Raw genomic sequence first — 24,412 nt, 5'->3', positions numbered from 1 at the left:
ACCATTGGCATCTTTTCTGTCTCAATTTATCTTCTCAACCAAAGAAGAGTATGCCATGCATCCATATTGAAAAACATTCAAACATATTTATTCATTCCTTAAACAAACTTACAAATCAAGTAACTGCAACAAAGAGCAAACATATGATAGCAAAACTTAGAAAAAACTAACCATAAACAAGACAAGATTAAAATAAACTTGAACAGTTACTTTGTATGCCAAAACACAGGCTCAAGCAATCCATCCTTAGGAAGTGTGTCAATTACTATTACTCAGAAAACAAAGTATTACCCAAACATTTCTATTCTGATTAAACCATCCTTTGCATTTAAGCCTTCCTCTTGGCCTAGTACTTCATCTGTTTTTCCCTCTTTTTGCTTTATGAAGTTTTTTTTTTTTTTTTTTAAAAAAAAAAAAGCTTTGGCTTTACTATAAACATCAAAACAAAGTCAAATGAACTTAGGGTAAAGTACCAAGGATCATCTTCCTAGATTACTGTACTGAAAGCCACTAAACTTTAAGCTGTTATGCTTACTGATATTGAAATCATACTTTTCTGTTTGTCTAGTGATCTACAATGAGCAACATTCGAGATGAGGTAGATTTGAGAAATAGTTATCTCTCCATAGTGATGTGAATGTTGCGGTGGAGTGGGAGTGAAGCTGATGAAGGAAATGAATAACCCTTTCCCCCACACTGTTCCTTTACCTCTGGAATATCAAATAGTGCTGCTAGCTGACTTTATATAACCTGAGTTTCATTATATCTCACTGAAATCCCTGAGACTTCTTGTTTTGTCTCATTAACCAATTTTTATAGTGTTTTTTCTTTTAGCCTGCTTGTAAAAGATTTAAGCTCTTATGTGGTCTGCTAGTTCTGCTACATTTCTCCTCCCCTTTCAACCACCAGAAACCAGAGGTAGATAAGAGATGTGGAAGAAACTGCATATTTGAGAGGTCCAGTGGGGACTGAGGAAAGAACTGGATTTTTTGAGGGAAGAAATACACAGAAGGGTAAAGAATGTAAATTTGTAACTAAAAAAAAACAACTCCATTAGTTCTACTTCCCACAGAACAACATGTTCTAAAAATTAGTATTTCATTTCAGGATTCTGATTGAATTGAGTTTGAGGAGAAGGCTGAATTTTACAACATTCAGTGGCTACAGAATTTGTTTCCAAATGAACATCCGAGATCTTTTCCCAGTCTATTAAGAATCTGTGTCTCAATGACTAACTAGCACTTTTAGCTATTGAGGGAGCTAGGAGGAACAAGTTCCTCAACAGTAAACAGCTGCATGGGTCCCTTTCTCCTCATTACTTTCTGCCTCCAGTACAATCAAGGTACTTCTGTTAACACCCTTGCAGCACAAGTTAGAAACCAATGCTCAGAACTCAGAGCAGAGAAGTGTCACAGTTGTATCAAAAAACTTCTGTTGGACTCTGCTGGGTAAAGAAACCTCAAAACAAAACCATTACATGAAAACAAATCAATTCATGATTTAAAAAAAAGAATTCATCAAGCTGCAGCAGCAAATATCCAAGAAAATTTTTTAGAAGTCAAATAAGCACTTTTTTTTTTTTAACTGCTAATTCCCTAGAGAAGAAGCTAAAATTAAAGCATCATCACTACAGAAACAATAAAATTCGTCCCCAAGAAAGCAGGCCAAGGTTGTCATATTTTCTTTCCACAAATCCATCAGCGTAGCAGTAAGGATGAATCTTAAAGTCGTTGAATTCATCAGCTGCTGTGGTTTAGCATCTTATTAAGCAATTTGTACACAGCTCCTTGGACATATGCATCCATCCTGGTTATTTTGCTGGACAGACTCAGGATGACTCAGCTTCTAAAAATCAGATACTTTCAGGCCAATATGGCCAAAGCGGAATCACAGTCTGGTGACAGTCAATACAGTGGTATCAGCTGCTGCACAACAGAGGTAAAGAATTCTTTTTATAATTTTAAAGTGTGATTAGCCCAAGAAGCTCACGAAGGCCTCAGATCTGAAAACAGGCACTTGAAAGAATAAAAAAATACAAGCCTTCTCTATGAATAGTCTGAATACCAGCTGTAAGGTGAGGAGGCTTTCCACACGTGTTTTTAAAGAAAAAGCAATCCTCTTACTGGGTTTAATCAGCCCACAGCTGAAACACATCAACTAAAAGCTTATGAATGTCAGTCCGTTAATGTCCTCTGGAAAAAAAAAAAATCCTCTGGAGCACTCAAAATAAAGCCATTCACAAATGGTCCATTGCTCTGGCATCCTATCTGGCAACAGTTCTGTGTATTAACAGAGACAGCTCACCTACTGCAAGCAATTCTTGTCTCACCTGCTGCAAAACAGAGCCAAATACTTCAAAGTCACAGTGCCTGCTCCAAAAATATAAAGCAAAGCAAAACCCTAAAAACAACGAAACCAAGAAAAGCCAACGTTTACAGTCTAATGTGAGGCTCAAACACAAGTGCAAGTGACAAGTAAAAAGGCAAAGCTGGTTGGAGCTAGAACAAGAGATGCTGCAATGCAGTTAGATGAAATTTATGTACATATTCATCTCAAATGATCCAAGATGAATTTTTCTAGCAGAGATGGAGGAACGGCCAACATTAGCAACTCATCTTCTGAGCATTAAAGTAATAAGGCTCAGAAAGGACTCCATAAGGTAGAAGTTGGTGGTGAATGTCTTGCAGGCCTCTTCACATCTACATTGTCACCTGAGGTAAAGTAGCAAGAATGAAAGTCTTTCCTTATCTATCATTGGGAAAGCAGAGTTTGTCGGTTTTCTTTTTCAGAATTAGAGGATTCTGGAGTTTCTGTTAAAATTAAAGAATGAATTTCTTCTTCCTTGATTAACCTGTCATAAGCATTCATAGAATCATCCTTTGCACAGCTCTGAAAGAGAAGAACAACATTTTAAACAGAATTTCTTCATAGTAAGTATTGTTTTTTTTCAACCCCCCAAAAGTAAGACCAGTTTCACAACATACAGTATGTATTATGGTGAAAAAGCAAAGATAGCTGGGCAAGAAATCATTTTTCTCAGGGGCATAACTTAGTCCCAGCTGACAGAAGAGTTATGCTTTCTGGTGACAAGGAAGAACTGAAGGTTGGCCTCTACCTTAACAGAGTAATCCCAACTACAGCTAATGTGTGAAGGCCAGGCAGGAAGGCAGATGAGTGAAAATGTATGCACTTAGCCCAGTTTTCAAAGACCCTGAACATATAGAGAAGATCAAGATAATACTCTGAGGCAAGAACAGTGTTACTTGTGGTAAAGCACTTGTAAGACAAAGTGCAACAACTACAGCAGTTATGATCCTGATGGCCAGGAGCTCCATCTTAGTCCCACAATGATCAACACATGCTGCAACATTTATCCAAAAAAGTAGTAAACTAGGAGGCCAGACCCATGCTTTCCACATAGTTCTAGCTTCCTATTAGGGGAGCTCTGTATACCCCTACAGAAGAAGGGACTACTATATCTTGGACTCCACCTCAGTTGAAAACATCCACTACGCATGCAGTGCCATAAGCCTAGATAGCCACTATCCTCTACAAAGGTTTCACAGGTAGCATCAATTTTGAGATGCCACGGTAAGTCAAAAGGTCCTTTCCACACAAGGATTGTGTTCAGAGAACAACATACATTGCCTCGTGTCCAGGTTTGAATTAGGGCTTGTCAGTGCACTTCCCTTAGGATTTTTTAAATCTGCTGAGTTAGTTCTGTTTAGAAACCCAGACACAAAAACTGCAGAAGAATTTCTATAATCAGTATTATGTTTCCTGAAATAAGGATTCACAACAAGACTTCCATCAAGCAAAGCTAGAAGCAGCTATATTATACCCATAGTTTTGTTCTTTCGTCGGTGAAAAATTACGTCTTTATTTACCTCATAGCTAACTGATTGCAATAAAAGTAGAAGTGCTAAAAGTGGAAGTTTCTGGAAGTCAAATATGAGTAGCTTTATTCAGCATCATAAATATGAGGAATGAGCAAAGACCTGAATGTTCACGAAAATTTTAGTGCAGTTGCAAAAGACCCAAACCAAATTTGAGGGCCTAGCAGGCTGTGAAATAGCAGAATAATGAAATTCTATTAATGTATCTAGAAAAATATAAACAATTTAAGGAAAAAAACCTCTCTGATTTGGGTAATTGTTTCAGTACAACTCTTTCCATTGTAAATACTTAGTCTGCATATGATATACTTACATATATTGTTATTTTTTAGTATGAAAAAGAAAACTGGAAGCTTACAGATTCCAGCTCAATAGACAAGGTGTCCAAACAGCTTTGTACTAACCTGAGGATTGTCATTCTGCTCTCCAAACATGCGCTTAAGTATTTCTCTAGGGTCCGGGATTGGTGGAAGAATTAATATCTTAAGCCTTCAGAAAATTAAAAAGAAAAGCTTTAGAAGAAAGATATATTAATTTAAAAATCACTATTTCAAAGTAATTCCTGAGTGCAGTCTAGAAAATGTGTGGAATCAGCTTTGATACCACTGGCTAGCCTTTATCCTCCGTGCAACTGTAGCCTATTTTTTTAATCCCATAAAATATATATATTTGCTTAATTTTGTATTTGGATTTCATTGCTTAAAGAGAGGGAATGCAATGTCCACGCTACATAAATCTAACTGTAAGCAAATATAAGCAATGTTACCAAAGTGGAAACAGAGCATGTATTTGGTCTATAACCCTAATGACTGAGTTATGATTTCATTGCCATTTTTCTTATTCAATGCATGTTACTCAGAAAACAGCTACCGTTGAAACATGTAACATCATGGGCAGTTATCTAGAAGAGATGCATTACAATGGAAGTCAAAAAATTAATCAGAAATAATGTATTGACAATAAAGCAATATAATTACCTACCTTTTAAGGTAAACTAGTAGGACTATTGTAGATACTGCTACTATTAATGGAATGGTGACTATTAAAACAAAATAGAACGTAGAATCTGGATTCACACCTGAAAGACAAAAATTGTTGAAGTTTAGGGATGTCTTGGGAGGCTTTCTGGGAATAATGACAATAAATCAAGTCTCTAATTCAGAGACAATGTTTTTCAAATACACTAACTTTTGTAGGCAAGAACTCATTTTTCAAAATATGATGTTATAATGTAGATACAGTTGATAAGACAATGAAAAACAGAGTTGGGTCTGAAAAATCAACAGCTCTAGAAAGAACTTATTGCACAGCTAAATGGATGGCAACCCCATCAACATATATAGTAATGCATGTAGTAACAGAAATCCCTTGCTCGTACATAAGAAGATGACCTTGAACTCCCATTTACTTAGCAGACAAAAGCATGAGATTACTAACAGATGAAAAATGAAGTTCAAATTCAAGGAACAACTGTTCTCACCAATACTCTTTTCTTCACTCCATTCACTGCAGAGCTTGCTGCTGTAACACTCAGGCTTTGGTTGTGCTCTTACTTGGAAGGTATACTTGCTATTAAAATCAACACTAGGAATTGACGTACGATTAGATGTAACCTAGGATACAAAGAAAAGGTTATTGAAGTTGTCTGATTACTAACATATTCTCAGTCATTTACAAGCCCATTTTCATCATGTAGCTAATGTATTCTTAATGTTTAGATGGAAGATCTATTTGTGAATACCAAACTTCTTAAAAAAAAAGGATATAATAGCATTTAACCAGCAAATACTGCCTAAATAGAGATTCCAAAGCTAAGATTTGAACTGACTCAGTGCTATACTTATTATACATCATTTGGCATAAATGATTAAAATAAGACTATGCCTGGAGCAGAGCTTTTTGTTTTGTTTTTGAGAAACATCTGTGATTTACACTGCCTTCCCCTCCCTCAGTCAGGGTAACAATGTTGATCTAATTCTGACCATACAAAAGTTTTCTGTGATGCCTCTACAGACGGCTAAGATGGAACTTCACTTATTTTTTATCCAAGAGGCCAGTTTTCTGAATGTTGATGTAATTCAGGTTTGCTAAATTTTAGGTAGTACACAAAACTAGAAGCTCTGCAGGAGAAGACTGACACTTTTCTTTTAGATTTACCATATTGTTTACCATTCTGATCAGACAGCCATCAGGCTGATTACGCATATTCAGGCATGAGTACATCCAGACACTAAAACCAATGTCTTTTATATGTATATCAAAATTGGCATATCTAAGAGCACACACTTTTTTTTTTTCCCCACCCCTGCCTCCTACCCTCAGTCTTTTCATCCCCTTGACTTTCTGTATCACTTTCTGTGCATCAGCAACTAATTTTGCTTTATGGTATTCGAGTCGTGTCATCCAAGGACAAGTCAGTCATCTGACAGAGAACAGACCAATAGCATGCAAATAAAACAAGAACAGACCAAAGTTCCATACCAAAGAGAAGTAAACAGGTTATACACACGGCAGTATATTCCCAGGTAAGTGCTATTTGGTTTAATAAATACTTCTTTATCAGAGACTCTTCACATGTTATTGCTTTGCCATAATAGATGGTAAAGATTTGGAAGACAAACACGGATTATGTTGGATAGATATTACTACCAGAAAACTATTATATGGAAGAAAAACCTATTCAATCCACACAACACTTTCAGCTAGTACAACAGACAGACACATTCACATGCAGCATATGCAATCATTCATTTTCAAACAGCAAATTTACTGTGAACATCAATACAAATTATAGAAGATGCACAGGAAAAAAAAATGTTAACTGTAAGTAATGAAAACTTACTCGAATTGTTTGAGCAACGGTCAGATCACCATTGTGATATCTCAATTCATAATAGAGACAGTTTGCTGGAAAGGTGTCTGATTCACTCCACTGTAGATATATTCCACCATTAACATATGATACTTCAACTATTTTTGGTGTAGCAGGTTTTACTGAAATATAAAATAGAAATAATTAAAAATTATATTTCACTGGTTACACATGTGGTTAGAAGTCCTGTATTGCATATTACGCATACACAGTTTAGCAACAGAAAGAGGAAAAAAGCTAGCACCAAAAAAATAAAGAAGGAATAAAAACAATGGAACAGTAGGAGTAGAAAAGAGCTAAAAACAAATGACAACAAAAAACACCCACCTCCCAAAAAACCCTATAGATTATCTACATAATTTCTAAATCAAAAGATCAGTAGAAGAAAACATACCATGTTGTCTGATGCACAGCTTGCAAGCAGCAAGCTTCTCAAGCACATTGGTATATCAGCAAGCTTCATTCCCCACCCCCACTTTTTTTTTTTTTTTTCCAGGCTACGTGGCATTAAACTTACCAAGGGTGGTAGGATTTTTACTTGCACACACAGGCCTAATTTCTTCTGAATCATCTCTAATCAAAATACTGATAGCTGGGTAAGTATTGGTAAACCTTGGGAAGGTAAGACCGAATGTGCATTCAAAGCTTCCTTGGCTCATAGAATAGTTTTTGCATTTCTTAGGATTTTTCAAACCATCAAACCTACAGGAATAAAAATATATATACATTTTTAAAGAACTTCAGAAGAATAGGATAGCGGGGAGTAACCTTATTTTTTAAGCTTGTTACGAATTCTAAAGACTGATCTTGTATTGTACTATAACATATATAAAACTAAAGCTAAACAAAGTAAGATGCTTCTCATTTATATCAAACTTTAGGAAGAATATTATTTTCATAAAGTGTCCAATATCAGAAAGAGAGACAGGTCACAGTGTTTATATATCCAAGCAAAGATAACAGTTGCTTTCTGCTTGAGTTCACATTTTCCCCGTGGGAAAACAACTTCAAGGAAAAAAAATAAAAATCAAACCAATCTGGATCACTTCCCATCAACAGAATTCCACTTGTGACAGGATGAAATCACCAACACCCTTTAGCAATGCCTAAGGTATTGCTGCTCTTGCTTCACATGGTCAAATTTCACCTACTGCATGCATTTGCTTTTCAAAACGTCACTATTCACTTCCAATAACAGAGAAGCTATGTCTACCTTCTTCCTTGTTTCTGTCTTCCCTAGGTTCCACTGAAAATATTCCAGTAGCTTTTCCTCTGTAGAAAATTAGGGAATCAATCTCTCAAACCAGTAACCAGGGCTCCATTTAGGAGCACAATAGGAGTAAAGTTCCCCTATTTCACATCGCTCTATATAGGGGACACCAAAGCCAAAACTGCCTGTCCTGTTTTTAGGCCCCCTTTTGTATCTGTCCTTCTCATCTCTCTACTCCAGGTCTGGTGAAGACGGGAAGCATTCAGAGCAGACAGCACTATGTAGGGACACCAACCTGCTCTAGTAAGTCCCCGTTTCAGCAATTATTCCTATGCACTGTCAGGATTTGTTTGTTCTATGCGAGTGTTATAAATCACATTCACTTCGGATGAAGAGATACATTTTAGAAGAAAACATTAAAGAAAAATAACAAAACAAAACAAAACCAAGCAGTATTTTTTCAGGTCATTTTTCAGTCATTACTTAGTAAAAAACAAACAAACAAACAAACCCCTGACCTCTCCTGCATTATAGAAAAAGCATCTTTCAGTCCAAAAATCAAGTGTTTCCTTAGTTTTCAGCCTTAAAATTTTAAAGTATCTTTTTCTTTTTGTTAAGCAAAACGTTGGACTGAAATGGAGAAAAGGTGTTTGACTTTCAATTATTTTTGCCATAAATTCAGTTAAGCAGCAGTAATCAAATCACTCTGATGCCGCTGCAGCTACATCTTTTATATTACGGGGTAAGATTGAAGCATTGAGTTCTCATCTAAAGCACTATTCCAGTAAGTATCCATATACCTACAAATTCAGGTCTTCAACTTTTTACTGTTCTTGTAATAAACAAAAAAGCCTCCTGTGAGTAACAGATTAGACCATTAGAGAACAGTCCTCCAAGCATTTAACTAACACAGGAAGTCTTCTGCTGTTTGCTGTCAAATTGCATTAAATACAACAGTCTGTGAGACTGACACTGAAGAGGGAAAGACTTTAGTCCATTCAGATAAGACACAAAGCTGATTTAAAAACTACAGGGGACTTACAAAAATAAAATTTCAATATTTCTACGGAAACTAATACAACTTGGCATTTCACAAGCCCCATCAACATGCAGAAGTATGCATAGATTAGTGCGCACAGATCTTGCTGCCAAGTTTTTGCTCACACCACAACTCTGTTCCTTTGGAACAAGAGTCTATTTATGGCAGTCAGCTTGCAAGCATGGATGATGATAAAAAGATGTTCATTACTTTCATTGCAAATAAGTTATTTATGACATAGAAGATACAAACAAAACTACTAGATGTTAATGCTTCCATGCCATTTTCCAATGATTTAAGAGATGATATATGCATTAGTGAGTGATTCTGACTTAAATGGCCCATGCTTATTGGGCTTTAAAGAAAGGAATGAATATACTGTTCTAGTGCAGTTCTTCTTTTTCCTTGTTTGAATCCACAATTAGAAAAAAGCAGAAAAGAAATAGCAGTTATTTTTAAAAATAACTACAGAAGCAGCAAATCTTTCATATAATAAACATATCAGCTTCCCAAACAGACTCAGTAGTGGCAACTTCTTCAGTTGCTAAATTTTCTGTTGGACAGGACCCAACACTAACTTGTATGCAGTGCTTTTGGAATCTCTCAAAGCAACAGGAAATAAAGTAGTAAATCTAAAGTAATGTAAAACTACAGATTAACACTAACAGGGTTGGCAACAAGAACTTAATACGAACCAGTAGAATAAAGTATAATTGGTATCACTACTTGCATTCTCTCCAGGATGCCACTTACAAACCATGTACTCCAAATTGTGCCAAACACAGTTCAAACCAACAGCAGCAGTCCCTGGAATACCTACAAAAGAAAATTGAAAGACATCAACGTTTGTTTTGCCAGCAAATTCTTATCTCAGTTTCCAAAAGTAAAACATCCCTTTTTACGTAACTAACGATGCTCGAAAGGCAAAGATGGGTTACCTCTCAAGCCTGCAGTCTCAGCACTATAAATCCAGTTGTTTATTGAAATCTCACCAGGACAGCTTCTAAATGTCAGCTTACTGTAACACTGAATCTCAAAGTTTCCACGATGTTTGAATTACTACTCAGTTATCTGACACTAAGCACAAGGTGGTGAGTCAGAAACAATATTTTGTTTCTATTAAACTACTGATACTTTAAAAAAGAATTAAAGTAATTACCACTTATAGGGACAGTGCTAAGCTTTGTTATAGTTATTACAGACATCTCCATAAAAATAGTATTTAATTATAGTTATCTTCTCCAGACAGAGTATTAGCTTCTCAGTATTCTAAATACGGAAATACCTGTAGCTCTTAAATAAGGACACAAGCAACACTGGGGTTAAGTTGAATTTTTAATTGACACCCATATACCTCTAGACATTTGACTTCTTCAACATATTGAAAACACAAGTTATAGAACATAAAATCAAAACACAATTTTGCTTAGTGCCTGCTTCATAACTTTTGCTATGTAGCCTTCATTCCTGGACAACAAGAAACAGAAAATATTTTTCTCTACTCATTTTACTATTCACTCAGCTACCTTTCGAAAAAGAGAGAACCTTACAGTAATTAAGTCCCTTTTTTATTCACAGACTTGTTAAATTTGCTAGATTCATCCCTCCAACGTTTACAAGTGTAGTTTAAGTAGTCTTGCTTGTATAGAGAAATCATAGAAAATATATTTAGATTTTAGTGATAAGTCAGCAGACTTAATCAACATAAGTTCTCTCATCTCACAACCACGGGATGGCAGAAACAAGATTAATGATGGGAATCAGGATGTCTTGGAAGTGCACTGAAATTTTAAAAGCTTGCCAGTAACATTTTAAGTGTCAGAAGAGTACTTTGGTTTAAACGTACCAAAGTCATTTTACTAAGCTTTGTCAACTGACCTTTCCATTGCCTCCGGTATCTCTCAGACATTTTGCTCTGATATAGTTCTAAGATATTTTGTTAAAATAGCACAGATAAAACTACATCTCCTCAGTCCAAGAGAGGCACGTCTGTCTCAAGTCTTGCCTTTTTGCACGTTACCTTTTGGTAGAACAGAAGTCTCCACCCATCGACTTGGTTCACTGGCATTATCATGCTTGCATTCACTTCTCACTTTGAAACGCATTTCCTCATTCAGGAACGTATCCGTCACGCGAAAGAGACTCTTACTCCACTGCTAGGTTTAGATGGGGAAAAAGAAAACCATAGCATTTGGTATATCGTATCAAATACATGGAAATTACTGTTAAAATAAAAGTACATTAGAGTCCATCAAAAAAGCTGCAATTCAAAGACAAATGAAATGAACGTCTGATAACGTGGAAGTCTCAGTGTCACTTAACTTTTCTTTTTCCTTATCAGGCATGCTCAGAAGTCACCAAAGGAAAACCTCTCTTTGTGGCTATTGGTCGTATTTATTACTAACTGGAGTGAGAGACCAAGGAACTAGTATAAGGTGGAGGAAAATGGTCCTAGAGTAAGTCTGCACGAGTAATGCAAAATACACCTGGTTATACTACAGTTATACAGAAAGAAGCTTACAGAGTCAACCTTCACACTGCACATTCACATGTGCACACATACAGAAAGAACATCTGAAATAATAAAAAGAGTCTACAAGGATATAAGAAGCAAAGAAAAAAAAATCCACAAACGGCTATTAAGTACAGTGACATCACAGCAGGACCAAGAAGTCCACGAACTTCTATTTTTGCAAAAAAGTATGTGTTTGTGCAAGCAAAAGGCTAAACCTTTTCTCATGCACTTTCTTGATCATTTTTGGCTAGGGTGATGCCTTTTACTTGACTGGAAACAAGATAGAAAAAAAAATTGTTATGATCAAAGAATGGTATAACCACTCTTATGCATTGTGTGTATAGAAATAATAATATTGGCACTAATAAAAGCGCAAGGAAATCTAACAGCTATTAACAAACTACATTCTACCAACTGTAATGCAAGACAACAACAAGACAAAGCACACTCTCGTTTATCCTGTTACATGAAACTGTCTAACAGCTCTTTCACTGCTGTTGACCTTAACATTTGGTAAACCTTTCTACAAATTCATTCCACTTATAAACCAAGCAGACTTTCAACTTGTTAATGAACCTATTAAAGAGGTAAATAGGTTTCTGCTGAGTTGGCAAGTACAACTGGCTCATATAAAGGTCTGATGAAGATCATTAGAGGAGGGGATGTCAAAAATGAAATATCACCCTTTTAGCAGTGTCCAGCCATTAAATCTGCTCAACTGTTTGTGAAACTGCAGTCTTACTTCAAGTCCAGGATATCCCGTAGCTATCAGAAAGAATACAGCAGTCACAGTGAAGAGGCCATTATATCGGGCCATAAAACTACAAGAAGTGCTCAACAACAAAGAACTATTTCAGGAGGCATCCTTAGAGGCACAGTTTCTTTTTCAGGAAAAAAAATTTGTTCCATGTCGTATTCCTAACACAACACCCAGGAATAAATGTAAGCACAGGTGCTGGGACAAAGCAAACATGGGAATACATTAATACTTGGCATTACTTCCAAAAGCCTCTAAACAGTCAAATCACAATTGCACCAAGATTAACGTGCAAACCTCTTTCTTGAATTGAGCTCATAGTGAAGCAGGTTGACCTTTGCAAATTCACATTTACATCTTATACATGTAGGCTGCTCTGTGTGTGTATATTGTGTATTTTCCTGAAAGGCTGTAAAAACCAAAAGATGGAAACAAGTCTTTTCACATTATTACTATTGTACTTCTACATTATCAGTTGTAGCTCGATTATCAGAGAGCAGCAGAGAGATTTTTCTAGTCTTCATGTTCCACATGCTGGTATGACTCATTTTTGAGGTTTTGATCCCATGATGAGAATTAAGGGTTATATTAAAACTATATTTTATATATATATATATTATATATATATAAAAACATATACGCACAGTTTTAACACAATAATATATTCACTGGAGCACAGCACAGCTTCAAGATGTGAGGAACTTACTCTTTGGTCCTGAGGGACCTCATCAATCACTATGTCACTGGAATATTCCAGGTCACAGCTACTGCTGATGTTCTCTGGGGGATTCCATGTCCAGTTCAATGTACAGATTTGGACAAATGAATAATTTAAGTTGGATGGAGGTGGAAGAACTTTTGCTCCTAAAAGAAAGGAGAAATTGTCAGTATAACAATCCTGTTGGTCCACATTTCATCACTGATAGATTTTTTTTTTTAACTCTCCAAAAGGAAAGAACACGAATTCTCAACTCTGTCTGTTCCTACTTGGTATCAGATAAGTTACTGTCCAAAGTGTTTGTACTCTTCCAACAGAGTCCATTAATTATTTAAATAATTATAAGAAACACACACAAAAAAACATGTTTTAACGTTTTATAGGAAATTGCAGCATGCAACAATATAGTGCTTGTCTTAATGAAATTTATGTTGGCAGAGGGAAGATGAATCTAAATGCCCTTGTTTTTCAGTTCTTTCTTGCTGTGAGTTTGCATCATTCATGCCAATTTCTAGTAAATACATTTTTTTAGTAAATACATTTAAATTATGAGAAGCAGTTAATGCTTTATTCTACTAGTAATTAGCCTTTGATACAGTTTTAAAAAGAGCACTTTACAAAAAGACAAACAACAAAACTCACAAGTAGCAGTTGTAAGTTACAACCACGATTTAGCCCAATATAAGCAAAAACGAGAATATTAGAAAAACAACCAAAAAACCACAACACTTTTTCAATTACTCACCTATTAAACTTTTAACGCTATGCTCATGCACAGTGAGCAAAATCAGTGTGAGAAAAAACAGTAATTTACTGCTGGCGCACTTCACTGGTAATTTTTTTCACCTCCCCAAAGACAAGACAGAAGCCGAGGAAGAGCCATGACTCAGAAATACTTGATGGGATAAATCCATTTGTGCCTTGAACCTTTCTCACATTTGTGCACTGAGTCACAGTCTACTCAATATCCAGTCACACAGCTCGAAGGTCAGATTAGAAAAGGAAGAATAGAAATGAGACAGAAAGTAGGAAATTGCCATGAAAGATTAAAGTATGAGTCTAAGTCAAATTCCAGAGAAAGTTCGCAATTGGTAATTCCCTAAGAAATTGAAAGTGATTAAGCTTCCCCCCTCCCTCCCCTCTGTGTACTATTAAAAGATATTAATTAAGAGGCCAAATGAGACTGCTTCTCGACCGCATTTACAAGTATCACCACTGAAGCACCACCACCCACTTGTCTGTGGAAAGAGAGTATCCCTGTTATGCAGCAGTTTCATAAACACTCCCAATTGATATCAACAGCACTGCAGGTCTTGCTCATCCCAGGAAACCTGTCTCAAAACCCCTCCAACTTTTGGGGAAGCGTGTATGGAAACAGCAAATAGTTTGCAGAGATGCAATCTCCCATCCAGTTCACTGTGCCACCACATTGGCTTCTCCTAGCACAAGGAAGAAGGTGGATGAAAAGGCGAAAAAGGTTCTTTCAGCAAGATTTTTTCGTAAGTGTCTGTGACACAATTATCTTGCGTTCCCTGGAGCCAGATCTGCTAAAACTTGAAGAAAATTCATGAAACACTTGGAGGTTTCATAGACATAGCTAAAGAACAGGCAATAGCAGATATCGGACGCTATCACCATTTGTGTGTCCGTGTATGCGTGTGACTATGTTCACAAAGAAACGAGAATAGTTACTAGGATTTGCTCATTTAGTCTGACTATTCCTAGCTTTTCTGAATGCTTGAAACTTACAGGATTTTTTGTTTTTAAATGCTGACCACAGAAGCAGAGAAGAGAACATGTAGCTCTTCAGAGCCAATGAACTTACAAAAATAGCCTCCTCTTTGAAAACTAAACCTAGTCAGCTAGCCAGAACATCTTTACCTATTATCTGTTCCACTAGCAAACTCTCTAGTCAACAGCATCAGGGCCTGACTTTGCAAGTACTGAGTGTTCTTGCCCAAGTCCTTTAAAACATGTAAGCAATCAATCAATCAAACAAACAAAAAACAAAAAAAAAGCACATATTTATTCAAAATAACTACATAGCTCCAAACATTCTCTTCTCATGACCAACTTTTTTGTTATTACCTACAAAAGCCACAAATCATTTAAAAAATGTATAGTTTTCTCTCTGACTGACATTCTGAAGTTCTGCACATTTCCTTTTAACGCGTCTGATGAGAAGTAATGGAGCGTGCAGATTTCTAACTGCCCAAAGTACGAACTGTGAATATTCAAGATTTATAAATAAATGAATAAATCACATTAGCATAAGAAGTATAAATCTGAAAAGTTTTAGGTTAAAGCACAAGTTTAGGAATTGTGTAGATTAATGTTATATTCAGATGAAAGTTTTCTTTTATTCATAGGCTTGGCCAGTCCCATTTTTTAAAAATATGAAGATATACATACAGTCTAATACTTTTGCTATTAAAATCTCATTGGTACAGCACTGCAGGAAAACATCTCAAAGACAAATTACAAAACACATGAAGGACATTATTATTTTACTCTTAAAAAAAAACAACACGGTAATGGTTTCTAAAAAAGCGTGGCAGTAATTGTAGCAGAGATTAGCAGAAACAATCCCGCATTTAAAAAAAAAAAAGAAATGAAACGTTTTATTTTAAAGAGCAATAAGATGGAAACATCAATGAATGGTTTGTATGAAGTACTGTAAAATATCATAAAATACTTTCTACTTGCATTTTGTCCTCCTATATTTTCTTAAGACTGATTTCATCCTATAAAATTGAATGACAGCCGGTTAAAAAAACAGCAATTCTTTAACGCTTGTTACTGTGCTGGTGCATTAACAGCGGCAAAGATAGAGCAAGGCTTCACCCCCCATTTCCTATTAAACCCTCTCACGCATTCACTCTTCTTTTCCTCCTCCTAAGTCGTCGTGCTCGCAAAAGTGAGGAAACCAAAACTAATGGCAAACGCAAGGTACAAGGCGTACAGTAAGGGAAACTTTGTGCACAGAGCTCCAGTAAACAACAAACCCAGCTTCTTCAGCGCTGTCAGCGACAGCTTTCCTGATTTCCAGGAATCTGCCCCAAGACACACGCACGGAGAAGGCGGTGGGCTTCTGCTTGGATTTTTAAGACACAGACAGCCCCGGGAACCGAAGACAAGAGCTTAAAAGGTATTCGCCGCCCCTGTCAAACGCTGCCTTTACAGAGAAAGACGAGCGGAGTTGTACGCATCCCCTTCCCCCTGTCTCGTAAGACGCCGAGGACGCTCCGAGCACTGATCTCGCCAAAGCTTAGGCGATCTCCACCACGAAACGAAAGCACTGGGCTTCGGTACGCGGACACGAACGTCTCCGCGCCGGCCCGGCCGCCCGCGCCAGCCCCGCAGCCGCTCGGCAGGGGCAGATCCCCGCACGGCGCTGCCGGCACCGCCGCTCCGCCGCCGGGCGCTTCGCCCCGCGGGGCCCCCGAGCCGGTTACGGGCTGGGGCCGGCAGCGAGGCCACCCCGGCCCCGACCCCGCGGGCGAAGCGGCCGGCGGCGGAGCCGCGGTGCCGGCGGCGGAGCCGGCGGCGGAGCCGGCAGCAGAGCGGAGCGAGCCCGGCGCGCTGCTCGCAGCCGGCCGGGGGTCCCACCGCCACCCCCCCCACCCACCCCGGCCCGGCCCGCTCCTCACCTGCCGCCGCCACCGCTGTCACCGCCCAGCAGACGGCGAGGAGCAGCCGGCCCCGCAGCGCAGCTCCGAAGGGACCGGCGGGATCCATGGCTCCGCCGTCCCGGCCGTCCGAGCGCGCCCCTGACTCCCACTTCCCGTAGCGGGGGCCGGGCCAGACGGGAAGAGCCGCGGCGCGGCCCGCCCAGGTAACCCGAGCCGAGCGGGGAGCGGCCTCGGCAGGGCGGTGGCGGCCGCCCCGCCCCTGCTACCTGGGCCGCCCCCGGCCCGGCTCTGCTGCCCCGCACCCGAGGGTGCGGGCTGTGTCTGCCCCGCCGGGGGGGGGGCATCCCCTGCGGGGCCGGGCCCTAGCCCTTCCACTGCCCCCCACCTCCCTCCGGTGCCGCCCCTTGAGTCCCCCCCGCGCCCCCCCTGCCCGTGCTGGCGGTCTTTGCTGCCCATCGGTTCCTCAAGCAGCCCCGCCACCGAGCCACTTTTCTTGTCCCCGGCGCCTTTTGTGCTTCCCAGGGGCCTTCCCCAAGTCCCGCTACAGCCTTGCCACCAAGCCAGAACTTCGTCCGCGCTCCAGGCTCCCGAGCGCTGTCTGCGCATCGCTGTCTGGGGACCACAGGCACCCTGAGGCTCCAGGCTGTTTCCCCCGCTCCAGTGGCACCCCAACGTATGTCGACTGCACTCTCCCCCAACACCCTGCCACTTGCCCTCATGCCGTGCTCAAGGAGAAGATCCCTGGAGCAGTATGGCCATAAACTCTACAAGATCTCGTTTTGAGGGTCAAAGTAATTTTCCTTTTATGACCAGATCTATACTTGTCACCTACTATTATCGAAATGTGCCCAAGACATTAATATCCTCTCACCAGGAAAATGTTAGCAAGTCCCCTAGTAGTTCTCTTGATGTTACACCTAGTTATTCAACTCCCTGCCCAGCAGAACTCCCTTCTTCCCAATCCCTTCTGCAAATTCATGCCATTGCTAGAGTTCTCATCTGTACTAAACGCACATACTGTTCATTGTCTGATCTACTACTACTGAATCGTCTTTCTACAAACATCCCCAAACTTCCTCTGCTTCAGCTCTTTTGCAAGCACAATATGGTCGCTTGCACCATTGCTCTCATTTCTACTGGTGTAATATGGCAGCAGTTTTCCCAGATTTCCACAGAGGTGGAATATCACACGAGTGATCTTTTGACACATTCCAGGACAAGAAAAAAATTGGGATAAGGTGTTTTCTTCTGAACCTAGATTTTTGTGGCAGCTAGCAAGCTTGCTCCTAGTTGTCACATAAATACAGATATAAAAAAGCACAGAAGAAGCAGAAAGGAAACTTTGGCTAAATTTCAGGGCAAACTGAAATTAATTAGTGAAAATTACCTATTCCTAAGTCAACTGCACTGTTTGGTATTTACTCAGCTCTTCAAGGAGTTTTGCAAGAGTTCATCTGCTTTTTAGAGACTCATTTTAGAAAAAGGGAAGCAGATCTTTTTATAATAGGGTGGGGAATATCCTGTGTTAATGCTGTAAATTTTCTTTTCTGCCTGCTTGCTTTTGTACTCCTGGGAAAACAAGAGGATTTAGCAAATTTCCTAGTTGCTGCTATAAAGCACCCAAAGACCTGCAATTATAAACAAATGGAAAGTGTGACTTAAAGTTCCAGGACATGAATTTACATGTCAGGCTGTATAACTGCACGTAGCTGGTGTGGACTATGGTCGCTACAGATGACCTTCATTGACCAAAATTGATCTGAGACCCAGTGACCTCTCCCTTGCTTTCAGTTTCCTTGTTAATGCTTTCTTTCCTTCCTTCTTTCTGTTTTGTCCACTCCTGCTCTTGGGGGACACAGAGCCAAGCCCACATCCAATGCTTAGCATGCTTTTGGCTGCCTGCCCGTAGTTGGAGGCAGTTGAAATGTTTTTCACCGGCAGCCGTCTCCCTCCCCCCTCACTCAGCCTGTCGTCACTTTCCCCTCCCATGTCCCAGTGCACGGCAATCAGAGCTCTTGCCAAACCCTTTGATCCTTACCACCTCCCCAAGACTTCACGTTTCTCAATCTCGGTGAGTCCTGTCCTGCATCTTTCTGTTGCAAATCTCATGCTTCCTGATGTTCTTAGATAATACATCCATGACGCAGTGACAAACTCGTGACAGACACACCTGAGATATTTCTAAAAGACTACTGAATAGCTACTTGGCACATGGCATCATATTTGGTGTAAACTGGTTTAAGATCATACTGGTGATCTGCCCATGGCTGTGTGTTCTTGCGATTTCCACCCATGTTAAGATAGAGATCATGGGCTGTGTAGCAAGTCTGCTGATGCATTAAACAAACAAACAAACAAACAAAAAAAAAACACCATATATTTCTCTACATGTTCTCTAAATCAGATTAATAAATGAGTCTAATGTGTATGACTGCATGATCACTAGGTGCAAGAAGAGGCAGCAGTAATTAGCAGCGGGGGGGGGGGGGGGGGGAGTATGGGGTATGGGATTGTCCCTTCTGGGAGCAGAAGTCTTCAGTTGCTCCACGCTGACCACGAAATTCCTCCTTTATCATTTCTGATTTTGCAGCAACTTCTGTGAATACTTTAGATCTCACCTGACAGAATTACAGGCTCTTCAAAAGATGGCTGGGGTCAATTAAAAAAAGAGCTCAGTCAATTAGAGTACAGTTGGATCAGAAGCATAAAAATCCAAAAATGTGAGCTGAAAAAAATACGGTGTGACTCACTGGGCCTCTCCATTTTTGACCTCGGTATTCTTCGGGGGATGTCGAGAGTTTTGGAGTACGTGTGCTCAAAACAGCCATGAACTCTGCAAGTTCTCTCCGAGCTGCTAACCAAGCATCACTGGAACCCAGGAATTATGTTGAATAAAAACCAATTCCCTTGAAGAGCCCTTTGGGATAGATTTAGAACCAACTATGCTTGTGCAAAAATTGTATTTCTCTCCAAGAAATAGCTACTGCAAATGCATGCATCAACTTTTCTGCTCAGTTCCCCGAATGTCAAGGTCTGCTTAATTTGTCTATTTATTTGGCAAGGGAGTAAATCCTTTGCCTCTTATAACTCACAAACGGAGGCCAGGAATATACCTTATTCTGCAGCTGTTTTGACAAGACTTGCAAGAACCCTGTACAGAAAGCCTTGAAGGTAGAAGAGAGCAGTAGAAAAAGCAATTTGTCCTTTATCAGATGGTGTGAGGTAAATAGCAATGGTATTACTGACTTCCGTTACATCATGTAATAGCCTGTGCTTGGAATATTTATTAGTATACTGGCAACTGAATCTAGCCATCTAAGCCGAGTTAGTTGGAGTAGAGCAACCACAAACATATTCCCAAAGAGCAGAAGTGTGGGTTTGAAAATTGGAACTACAAAACACAGCAAAAACATGATCATAAACTTACTGAACTTACTTTATAGGAAATTAGGCTGATTTGCCGTGACATTTCTTCATGGGTGAATCATACTTTATTTCTATTTATAAATTTGTATACATTCCTGTGTCTCAGTTGTTGGTTTCCTGAAGAATCGTATTTCCAGGATGCTCAGAGAAGGATGTGTGGCATTCATGCTCCTTTGGTATTTTTGAATCAACATCTTCTATTTGACAATGAAAAATTCAGTGTTAATGATTACATTTGGTGTACTTATGTATTTGAAGTTTTTTTTTCCTTTATTTTTTTCCCTGTTTTTTTGGAAACTGTGTATGCAATAACACATTTGGCTAGGTTCCATGAATCTTAGCATGGTATTATCTTCAGATAAGTCATTCTGTTGTTCAGTGAAGGGAAAAAAAAGGAAGCCTACGCAAAGTGTACTGATTGCAACACTTATTTTTCCTGACTTTGGGGTCTTTTAGTGTGCCCTAGAACAAATTGTCCCTTCTTTTATCAACCAAAATATGAGTTTGTCCTTGCTTCTTGTCAAAATTATTGATTCTTCAAGAAAAAGAAAACAATAACAAAAAGAGCAATATAGGATCACTGGTGTCGGAATTCTCCAGAGTAGCTTTGTGTATTACTCAGTGCCAAAGTTACACCAGTTAATAACCAAGTCAAACAGTATGTACCATTCTGTCATCACAAACAGAAAGTTAAAGAGAGCTTGTACAACACACATATATGCAACATGCACGATAAAAACACTTCTGCTATGACTATGTGCTAGCAGATGTTATTTACATGAAGAGAGAGTAGATTATATTAGGTGTATATCACAATTGGTTCACCATTGCTTGACAGAAGCATATTATCTAAAGGGTATGTACTACAGTATATGGTTGCATAATAATTAGTTGCATATGATATTCCCAAATCCAGTAAGATTGCTTTGTTTAATTAGAGAACTTAGCTCAATGAGTATCGGAAGAAACACCCCAGATACATGCTACTCTCCTAAAGTGGGAAAATTAAGTAAGATGGGGTTTAATTTGTATGACACTTTGAGCCTATGATTTCCACGTGTTTTCTTCTTTTTTTTTTTTTTTTTTATGTGTTATGTGAAGTTGGAGAGGGAGAGTCTCTTTCTCCCCTTTATTCTGAAGCCTGCTGCAAAGTCAATGGGATGCTGTCTCTACAAGAAGGGAAAACAAACATACTTTAAGATAAAATGCATTATGCCTATGTAAACTCTTACTCTATATCAAAATACCATGTGGTATATGTTCAAAAGGCTCCTGAAGCAAGATGTTCATGTTCACACACTACAGATATTCTCACACCCATGATTTCCCATTTATTACCGTATCTTAAGAAAATGTCAGTTCTCAGAAGAAATTTAGAACATCAAGTAGCGCGTAGAAATATATCCTTGGCTGTAGTAAACTCTGGGTTCCAGACTATCTTATTTTATTTTTTGGAAAGAAATGTACCTCTGAAGTCTGAAAATACTCCTTACTAATCTCTCTGCAGAGAGAAAAGCAGCATGTCAGAGATGACAGTAAATGTGTATGCTTTCTCACTCTATCCCACACAGGTATATAAATCTCTAAAAGCATTTTTTGAATATAAAGTGCTGGCAGACCCTGCGTTGCTCTTTATGTCCTATCTGCAAACAATTTGGCTCTAACACATACTATTATCCAAAACAATACTGATACTGACAGTAGTCAAGTGCCTCATTGCCAGGCATTTTACCCTTTTTCTTCTCCCTTTATGCAAACAACCAATTAATTGCTAAATTACCAATGCATCTGTTCTAAAGACTTGATAGAGAGCAGTTTTGCAGCAGAAATTATTAGAAGTCTTATATAAAAAAAGTCATATATAAAATATGTATGTGCAGATACACTGGTATTAGAAAGTGTGCACGTCATTTGTAATTTAAAATATGTCTAGTAATTATTATAGACTAAATGACTCCCACTGTTCCTTAGTTAGGCAGTATAAGAAAAACTGAAGTGCTAATAAACAATAAATATTTATATTCTTCCAAAGAAGGAAGGACTTGTATTAAATATTTTTTTTTGGCTGAATTACTGAGACAGGTTTCCATATTGATATTAAAATGAAATGATAGGATAACTCCAATACCAACATTAGGTTTAGAAATTCAGACAAAATTTCATCTTGGAACATTAAAGACATCCAGACACACGTACAAGAACTTCACTGGAATTTCACCAAAAATAAGGAATAACAATTGAAAATCAATCCATAAACATTATTTTGGAACATTATGGACATCCAAGAATTTCACTGCAATTCCAGGAAAATTGCTACAGAAAAATGTAACTGATAAGAGAGTGATAGTTCACGAACTTTAGTGAATTCTCATTATTGCTTCTTGTATTCAGAATAGGTCTTTAGTACTGATGTTTAAAGTATTACTAGCTCCAAAAACAAGCTTTTAATGTATCCACTATTAAGCAGCTTCATCACCTTTTAGAAAAGTAATTTGGGAAACTCTCACTATCTGCCTTTAAACATTCTTTGCTGAAAGATGAAAATCAGTAAGGTAGTAACCATATTTAAACATTCAAACTCTCTTCCTCTTTCTGTTAAACTAAATTTAGGGCTTGCCTAGCATAAAAGCACATAGAAGCAGAAATGTGAGCTATCTGTTACACTGGCATATCTAAACGTTGCTTGCAACTGCTAGTGGGTGAATGTATGGATCACAACATTTGTTTCTCAAAAGACAATTAATTTCAGGTATTTAGAATCATGCATAACGAACATTTTGAAATGTGGTCCATTTACTATTTGAAGATATTTTTTGTTACAGAAATTAGAAGCTTAACGTTCTATGAACACTATAGCCAAGCTAAATACCTAGGCTGGAGTCCTTTTATTATGGCATTTTGTTACATATCATTTAAAAGAAACAAACAAAACACCTTTCCATATCAACTACTGGAATCATATTTACAATTTATGGGATTTTGAAAATCACAGACATTTAAATGTTGCTGGATAAAAGAATTACTGAACTGTTTTCTTCTTCCTGGATCTGAAAGTGTCTTATTAAAGGAGACAGAGCTAATGTACTAAAGCTCTGGGGAGGGGAAGACGGAATAAAAGCATTATGGAGAATAGATTTTCTTCAACCACTTCTTGGACAAAAATAACAAGTTTGCAGAAAACAGATCTGTTTAAAAGGAGGGAACATGCATGTCATATGATGTTAAAACAATACCATTTATGCATGAATTACTTAATTGCAATGCACTGCACTTTTTTTTTTTTTTTAAACACATCTCATAGATTATTAGAATTATATCGAAAGACATTAAAGCACTTTATAATGCCCAACTCACTTTAAGGTGTTCTCAGGGTTTATATTTGTGTGAGACAATGAATGATAAAGAGGAAAAACTGGTATCAAATGACAAATCTGTTAGGTTGTCCTTAGTGACTACAATCCATCCTCTTGGAGACATGAAAGGTTAGCCAAAATTCAAATCAGCTATAGTATACTCAGTTCTCATAGAGGTCGCTTTACAATTACCTGCCCAAAGGATGTACAAAAACTATAATTTCTGATTTAGGTTTTAATTATTCCAGACTAACACGAGTTTACTCTCATCGTGTGAGGGAAACAGGGGCGTCTGGACCCCATGTCACTTTCTAGACAAGGAAGATCTCTTACAGGTGAGATCTCTTAGAACTTCTCCGTCATCTTCCCTGCCCGAGAAAGCTTTTAGCAGCAAATATGATACAGTGCTAATTTCTATATACTCTATGCTCCTTCTATTTACAAAGTAGTTTTACATTTTATCATATTCCATTGTACAATTTTACACAGTACCATTATCATTTCAATTCATAGTTCTGCAATTCAATACATAGTTAGATAACTGCCTTTCCATGTCCTCTTATACACTTTAAAAAAAAAAAAAAAAAGGTAGAAAACAAGCACAGTGGTGCAATGTCCAGGCACTTTCAATGTTGCTCAGCAAAATAAGCAAGCACCCTGTTTGAAAGCATAGTAACTTTGGAGGAAGAAAATGGTAAATTCACTCATCACGGATTTTTTTTTAACATCCTTTGTACAGTTCCAAATATTCCTGAGAAAGCTCTGTAAAATATCGTTGACGTTCATATTTCAGCAGTGGGTCTGAGTGAACAGTAACTTCCATCACCAGATGTCCCGCTGATGGCGCAGAAGACATGTAAGGAGTCATGCATCCATGGCGAATGCATTGTATCTTCATGGTACATCTAGATGAAACAAAACAGCCACAAATTCAGTAAATGTTTTAGTTCATTATTATAATCAAGCTCTTTAAAAAGATATGTGAAAAAGATAT

The 24,412-nt window shown here is 38.4% G+C and overlaps 2 protein-coding genes across 5 annotated transcripts in view; both read right to left on the bottom strand.

Moving 5' to 3' along the window:
- Window positions 1-409: 409 nt before the first annotated feature.
- IL13RA1 (interleukin 13 receptor subunit alpha 1) lies at window positions 410-16,998 on the bottom strand. The gene is given in 12 exon segments (XM_048075648.2): window positions 410-2,889; window positions 4,301-4,385; window positions 4,878-4,974; window positions 5,377-5,509; window positions 6,739-6,890; window positions 7,286-7,470; window positions 9,713-9,833; window positions 11,038-11,173; window positions 12,996-13,153; window positions 16,658-16,780; window positions 16,783-16,864; window positions 16,867-16,998. Coding segments are annotated over 12 exon segments (1,527 nt in total). The 5' UTR covers window positions 16,984-16,998; the 3' UTR covers window positions 410-2,751.
- Window positions 16,999-20,651: 3,653 nt separating this feature from the next.
- The window catches only part of DOCK11 (dedicator of cytokinesis 11), an 81,912-nt gene continuing 78,151 nt past the window's right edge, over window positions 20,652-24,412 (bottom strand). For all 4 annotated transcript variants that reach the window (XM_067005298.1, XM_048075627.2, XM_048075630.2 and 1 more), the window contains one exon: window positions 20,652-24,323. In XM_067005298.1, coding sequence (XP_066861399.1) covers window positions 24,201-24,323 — 123 coding nt within the window. In that variant the 3' untranslated portion in view covers window positions 20,652-24,200. The remainder of the gene's footprint in view (window positions 24,324-24,412) is intronic.

This window comes from Anser cygnoides, chromosome 13 (assembly GCF_040182565.1).
Source record: "Anser cygnoides isolate HZ-2024a breed goose chromosome 13, Taihu_goose_T2T_genome, whole genome shotgun sequence".
Lineage (NCBI taxonomy): Eukaryota > Metazoa > Chordata > Aves > Anseriformes > Anatidae > Anser > Anser cygnoides.
This window is presented reverse-complemented; position numbering and strand designations above follow the sequence as displayed.